This window comes from Vespa velutina, chromosome 1, assembly GCF_912470025.1.
Source record: "Vespa velutina chromosome 1, iVesVel2.1, whole genome shotgun sequence".
NCBI classification, from domain to species: domain Eukaryota; kingdom Metazoa; phylum Arthropoda; class Insecta; order Hymenoptera; family Vespidae; genus Vespa; species Vespa velutina.
The window spans coordinates 1,929,898-1,937,397 of NC_062188.1; the positions used below are offsets into that span (position 1 = coordinate 1,929,898).

At 29.1% G+C, this 7,500-nt stretch overlaps 1 protein-coding gene and 1 long non-coding RNA gene across 4 annotated transcripts in view; one reads left to right on the forward strand and one right to left on the reverse strand.

Annotated features, from left to right (window-relative positions):
* LOC124946992 (protein rhomboid) overlaps positions 1–7,500 on the reverse strand; it is a 125,912-nt gene that overhangs the window by 37,139 nt on the left and 81,273 nt on the right. Inside the window, exon 1 of one of the 3 annotated variants that reach the window (XM_047488528.1) lies at positions 5,499–5,814. The exons of the other annotated variants lie outside the window; for them this stretch is intronic. Coding sequence (XP_047344484.1) covers positions 5,499–5,532 — 34 coding nt within the window. The 5' untranslated portion in view covers positions 5,533–5,814. Of the gene's footprint in view, positions 1–5,498; positions 5,815–7,500 lie in introns of those variants that run through there. 3 annotated transcript variants of the gene reach the window in all.
* Positions 3,968–7,331, forward strand: LOC124947004. The gene is made up of 2 exons (XR_007100262.1): positions 3,968–4,514; positions 7,074–7,331. It is a non-coding gene; the product is annotated as an uncharacterized LOC124947004 (long non-coding RNA).

The window sequence follows — 7,500 nt, forward strand, 5'->3', positions numbered from 1 at the left end:
AATAATATTTATTATTATAATATCGTTTCTCTTTATATTTTACGTAAATACAAAGAGATGATAAAGTTTGTTTGATAAAATAGAAAAAAAAAAGAAAAAGAAAAAGAAAAAAAAAAAAAAAAAAAAAAAAATTAATCCTTTAATGATATCGCGATAAGAATGAAGAAGAAGAAGAAGAAGAAGAAGAAAAAAAAAAAAAAGAAAAGAAAAAAGACAAAAAAGAAAATAACCGAAAAAGTATTAGTCAGATTTAATCCAAAAGTTATATGCTTAATTTATAAGGCATTATTATTATCCGCAAATCTGGATTATCCTACCGGATTTTGTTAATTTATCGGAGTACGAGCTGATATTAACAGATTCGCAAAGATCTACTCGTTTTCGATCGGCCGTGTTCGTTAATAATTTTTAATGGCTCGTACGCGTTGGGATACATCGTTGAAAATTTGATGGTACTCCTATTTGTGAGTGCGTTTCCAGTATTCGATTTCGACATACATTGGACCTCTACTGGCGTCACTTCGATTCGATAGTCATTCGATAGCCACTCGATATACTATCCAATCAAATTTAGCCCGGGAAAGTAATCGGTGCGATAATAGCATGTGTAAAGTGATCCAACGAATGTAATATTCATGTTCTATGTTGGATATAACGTAACAGTAATGTAAATTTTGAATGACTCTTACAATCTGACGGTAAATAGGAATGACAATGAGAGAGAGAGACAGAGAGAGACAGAGAGAGAGAGAGAGAGAGAGAAAGAGAGAATAATAAAAAGATAATAAAAAACTCACACCCAAACACACATACACATGCACGTACACATACATAAGGAAGAAAAATAAAAGAGATGATATTCCTATAGTGAAATCGAAGAAAGAAGATTCAAGCGGAAGTCTATTTTCGTTTCTTCTTAAAACAAACGGAAGTTGACCCCTTTCTCAAAAAAAAAAAAAAAAAAAAAAAAAAAAAAAAAGAAAGAAAAAAAAGAGAAAAGAAAAGAAAAAAAAATTAGAAATTCTTAAAGGTAGACTTTTATACATGACATGTTTAAAATAATAATGACTATCAATGACAAAAAGAAAATGATACAGGAAAATGGAAAATGAATATGTAAAGGAATAAAAAGAAAGAATGAAAAAAACAAAAAAAAGGAAATAAAAGAAATGTTCTGATTTGAAATCTTTGAAGAAAGAAAATTTGTGATCGGCGATCTCATTTTCTCGATTCCATTATTTTAAATTCGAAATCGATATTTTTGTAAATGTTAGAAATAGACCAGGAGCAGATTTTGTATAACTTTCACGGTGTTAAGTTGAATAAGAATGAAATAGAGAGATTGGAGGAGAGAAAAGAGATCAAAAGGTGATTTAAAAAAAAAATTAATAAATACAAAAATAAGAAGAAGAATAGAAACGAAAGAATGAAAAAAGAAAAAAAAAATAATAATAATAAAAGGAATAATATCCTGATTTGAAATCAAAGAAAGAAACATTGTAATCAGCGATTTCATCTTTTCAATTTCATTATTAAACGAAAATCGATATTTTCCGTAAAAATTACAAATCTTTAGGAGTAGATTTTGAATGAAAACTTACGACATGTCGTTTAACAGGAATGACTATATGAGAGAGAGAGAGAGAGAGAGTGAGAGGGAGAAAAAAGAGAGTAAAAAAAAAAAAAGAAAAGAAAAAGAAAGAAAAAAAAGAAGAGAAATATTTTGATTTCGAAAAGAAATTATTCGTTAATCCCGTTTTATCGTTAAAATAAAAAATCCCTTAGGGGGAAAGGGCACAGTTCGTGGTAATAATAAAGTAAATTAATAAGTTTGGCCTGGTGCCCATGTTGGATAATATCTTTGAACGAAGAAGAGTCACCGAACGGAGAACAGCTTTCTTACGATTCTCCGAGCGAAACTTAAGGGAAAGGGTTATGCTTCGTTGCTCCTTCAGTTCGGTACTTTCTTACTCGAAAGATAGGAGGACTTCTTACTTGATATAGATGACTCGAGTTTTATACGAACGATATTATCATGTATCTACCTAGCTACCTACTTACCTATCTACTTACCTATCTATCTATTAACCTCCTACCTAGTCTACCTACCTACCTACCTACCTACCTACCTACCTACCTACTTACTTTTCGCACTCGAATAATAATTACGTTATTCATACATGTATCTAGGTCAAAGGATTTAGCATTTCTAATGATATAAAATGGTATTAACATTTTCTCATTTTATTCTTTTAAACGTTCTAAAGCAATTAAACATATTCCGATAGATAAGATAAATATTATTCTTTGGTATTATGTATACTTACTTATTTTTTTATTTATTTATTTATTTATTTATTTATTTATTTATTCGTTCGTTCGTTCATCCATTCGTTTCATATATATTTAGTTTATTTATACGTACGTAATATCAATGCCAATATAATCGAAAGAGCTCGTCTCTCGTTGCAAATAAAAAATAATAAATACATAGGTTGGGGTGTAATTTTTATAGCGAGAAAAATTATTATTATTATTATTATTATTATTATTATTATCATTATTATTATTATTATTATTATTATTGTTATAATTAATAATAATAAGTAAAAAATAAATGTAAATGAACGTTTTTATCCTATGTGTTTTTTTTTTTTTTTCCATAGCAAACAAGTGGGCGAGCAAATGAGGGTAAAGGAAGGGAAAAAAGAGAGGAATGAAAAAAAAAAAAAAAGAAAAAAAAAAGAGAAGGGAAAAAAAAGTAATAGAGGAAGAAGAAAAAAAAAGAGCCACAATTTTTCCATTCACTTTATGAGTAGTATCGATGAAAGAAAGAGCCTCATCCATCCCTTTGGATTAGCCCGCTAATGGATCATACGCTCGGATTGAACTTTTACTCGCTTTGATCCCACCAACATACCCACCAGCCCTCCTCCTCTTCACCGTTTCCATCCCCCATTCGAAGCGTACGTAGACATTTTCTATTAGAAACTCAATGCACTTTTTTTTATTTATTTTTTATTTTCTGTTTTTTTTTCTTTTATTTTTCTTTTTTCTTTTTTCTTTTTTTCTTTTTTTTTTTTTTTTTTTTTTTTTTAATGGACGACCGATCTTTGATCTATATGCACGGATATGTTTTTTTTTTAACGATTATACAACACGTAGATCTCGTATATATATATATATATATGTGTGTGTGTGTGTATGTGTGTATTTCGTTTGTCAGTAAATATAATATAAGGATTTTTAATGATGTTGGTTTTTTTTTTTTTTTTTTTTTTTTTTTAATGTTTCAATATTTGTTAGTATTTAATATCTAAAAAGAAAAAAAGACGCTAGTATTTTTATATTAGACAATAACGTAAAAATTTTTAATAACATTAATATTTGTTTATCGGAAAAATATATTAACATTTGATATCTAAATAAATAATAACGTATAGCTATAGTATTTTTCTTTTTTATTGAAAATTTAAAAATACACCGAACATATCTAAATATGAAAATAAATCTTATTTATATATACATATATATATATATATATATATATATATACATACATAATATATACATATATATATATATATGTATGTATATTTTTGTTTGTTTATTTGTTTTTTGAAGCAATTTGTAATATTTAATTAAATATCTAAACGAATAAACACTAATTTTATTATTTTTTATATTGAAAATTCTGACATTACTTATAGAGTTAACCCTATATATATACACACACATATATATATACATATAGAGTTAACCCTATATATATACACACATATATATACATACATACATACACAGATATATATGTATTATGTATGTAAAGTGTATAGACGATGAATAATGTGAGAATGAGAATTCGACGTCGGTTAGTACGAAATCTTCATTATCCAGAAAACAAAAAAGTCAACTACGAGAGAGAGAGAGAGAGAGAGAGAGAGAGAGAGAGAGAGAGAGAGAGAGAGAGAGAGAGAGAGAGAAAGCCCTTGTTCTCAAGTTCTAATAGAACTCACCCTCGACTCCGGCTCTCCAACCCTTAACGACGTTCTCATCCGTAGAATTCCATTAGGATAGGCAACACGAAACGCATTTCGTTATTATCGTTCGTTAACCCCCAGACGAATCGATATCGTTAAGAGATAAAGGCGATACACATTGATACCATAGCGCATGGAAAGGGATGGAAAAGAAAAAGAAAAAGAAAAAGGAAAAGAAAAAACGAAAAGAAAAAAAAAGAAGAAGAAGAAGAAGAAGAAAAATGCGTGAAAAGAAGGATGAGGGAGGAATGAACAATAATAATGCGAAGAAGAATAACAAAACAAAAAAAGACAAAAAAAAAAAAAAGAAAAAAGAAAAAAGAAACCAAAACAAGAATAAGGGATAGTAAGAGTGGGGCGGGGAGGGGTGGGAGGTAAAGATGGAAGGAAGCAGGGACTGGGATGATGATTCGAATTCGTACTATGAATGAGCCACAATGATATCGGCTAAAATGAAATTGGTATATATCGTGAGTGAGTATATCGACGAACACATAGAGTTACTTACATCACGTATCAACGTAGGCTTATACAAAGGGAGGAGGGATTTACGCGTATATAATGGAAGAGGGTGTCTGAGCATGCTCATTGAATCATGGAAAGCAACGAACCATCATGATTATTAACCACGGACGACTGGACGAAGATCCATAGGTGTTCATGTTCCACCAAACGAACACGTTGTCTTCGAGTCTCGGTCGTATACTCGGCTTAATTACCAGACTATGCAACCCCTTTCTCTTTCTCTGACAACCCTTATTACTATCACAACTAGCACTATCGCTATCCTCTTCCGTTATTATCCCATTGGCATTTGGCTACATCATCTTCCTCCCCATCGACGATCATCGATGATCGTCAAACGAGACTCCATTATTCTAACAAATGTCTCTCTTCTTTTTCTCTCAATATCTTTTTTTTTCCCTTTTTCTTTCATTTCCATCCCTCCCCCAACAAATGACTACAAATTTGTCACTCTTCTCTTCTCTTCTCTTCTCTTCTCTTCTCTTTTTCTTTTCTTTCTTATTTGTTTTTTTTCGATGGATTTTACATTGGACTGTGTCCGTTCTATTGCCGAGATTTTTCAAGTTTCTTATCCCCCTACTTTTTTTTTTTTTTTTTTTTTTTTTGAAAGAAGTGAAATATCGTATACGTTTCTACGAAAACGATACAGATTTTATAGTTTCTTCGTTATATATATATTATATATATATATATATATATAATATCTGGTCGACCATCTTGTTGTTTGTCAATCGGCATCGAAAATAAAAATAGTTATTAATAATAATAAGTTCTAATTGATTAACTTTAATCATACCTTCCTCTCTCTCTCTCTCTTTTTTTACTTTCAGATTAATTCAATAAAATATTGACAATTTTTTTTTTTTTTTTCTTTTATATACTCGTTAATCTAATTTTTTATTCGATATATACGATATATTATTGTCAAATTACCTTTCTCAATGTTCCTCTCGATATCGTGTTCCATGGTTTAAAAAAAAAAAAAAATCACAAAGAGAAGAATACTCGTTGATCAACGTTCACATATCACCGACATCTAACGCCAACGAACACGAGAAGACTGACATTAGATAACGGCTAGTTCTCCCACTCCATTTCTCCTTCGAGTATCCTCTCGCTAATTTATATTCAAAGAGATTAACGATTTCTTAAGAACGTCATCGACTCTCAGATCAATAACCGCCATTGTTCGTTCAATGTTTGATCGTTTCATTAGAAAAACATCAATAAATACGATGATCACATCGTTAATAAATGTGCAATGTAAAAAAAATTTCATTTTACGAATCAATACGATTATTTGTTGACCGTTTATTATACAATTTATTTATATTTGATTGGTATTCGTCTAAATCAATATAACTAAACTGTTTGATCGGTTTTCTCTAAATATTCATTATCAATATTTATGATAAAACATTAATACGTAATAGTAATCAGAACTCGATTGATTTAATTATTTAAATTCGATCATTTAGATTTAATCGTTTATTTGACAGATAGAACAAAATTTAATATTAATTATTAAATAATATTGAAGGAACATAAATAGAAACGATTTAAGATCGATTTTGCCTTTGTTCGAGGAAAAAAAGGAAAAAAAGAAAAAAAAAAAAAAGAAAAAAAAAAAAGAAAAAGAACACGTATATCCTAATAAAATTACGAAGAAGAATTTTTGTTCTTTAATTCCATTTTTCTTCGAAAATTCGATCGTAAAGTATTATTATATTTTATTCAAAAAAAAAAAAAAAAAAAAAGAAATAGATTTGTCACGAAAATATTATAAAATTTCAAGTAAAAAAATATTTCGAATAAATTATTTCGACGAAGTTCTCTAAAGGTGATAAATTTTTCAAATATTTCATATAATCACGACATATTTTCAAAACCAATCGTAATCGTTTGCCATGGATTAACCATCGTTAATTATAAAATATTACATTTCATTCGAAAAGAAAAAAGTCATCGGTAAAATGTCGAAATAACATTTCACGGAAAAATATTTTTTGAAAAAAAAAGAAAAAAAAAAGAAAAAAAAAAAGAAAAAAAAAAACCTTTCGCAAAAAATTCTCTTGTCAATATACCCTTTGAAATCTTCCGTTATTTCCTATAATTGTTTACTATTGGTCAATCATCGTTGACGATAAAATATTGTACTTTGTTTGTTTGAAAAAAAAAAAAAAAAAAAAAAAAAAAAAAAAAAATAGAAAGACAAATATCATCAGAAAACTATTCTAATAAAATGTCAATGAAAAATATTTGTCGAAACGAAATCTATCGAAAAAGTTCTACTTGACAATAGATTTTTCAAACTTCCCGCTATTTCCTGTAGTCCCTACTGCAGCCTCCTAAACCAATCGTGGTCGATTAAAGCCCGTCCATGACACACACTGTGCTGCTTTCTCGCGAAATTGTTTTTCCTATCCTCTCGGCGTCCATTTCCTTTTCACATAAATTTCTAAGAGAACGAAAAAATGGTATTACAGGGTCGATTTCTTCTTCCTTTAGGTAAGAAAAAGTAAGAAGGAAAGGAAGAAAGAAAGAAAGAAAGAAGAAAGTTTAACCGCTTTACTCGGTGACAGCTTGACAAACACTGATTACGGAAAATCCAAAGGCGAGGAGATAAAGCACGGGCTCGTCGATTTCTTTTATCGGCCTAAATTGCGGTCGTTATCGGAAGAATTTTCTCCGTTGGATCGACTCCACGTTATTTCTTGGCTCGCTCTATCTTCTTTACGCGCTACGAACAAAAAAAAAGAAAAGAAAGAAACTAAAAAAAAAAAAAAAAAAAAAAAAAAAAAAAAAAAAAGGAACAAGAACGCAATTGAGAAGATTAAGAACTCACGCATGTAAAAGTTTATGATATTTATTCGTAAAAAAAAAGGAGAAGAAAAAAAAAAAGATTCTAAATTATCATATTTTTAAATTATTGCAT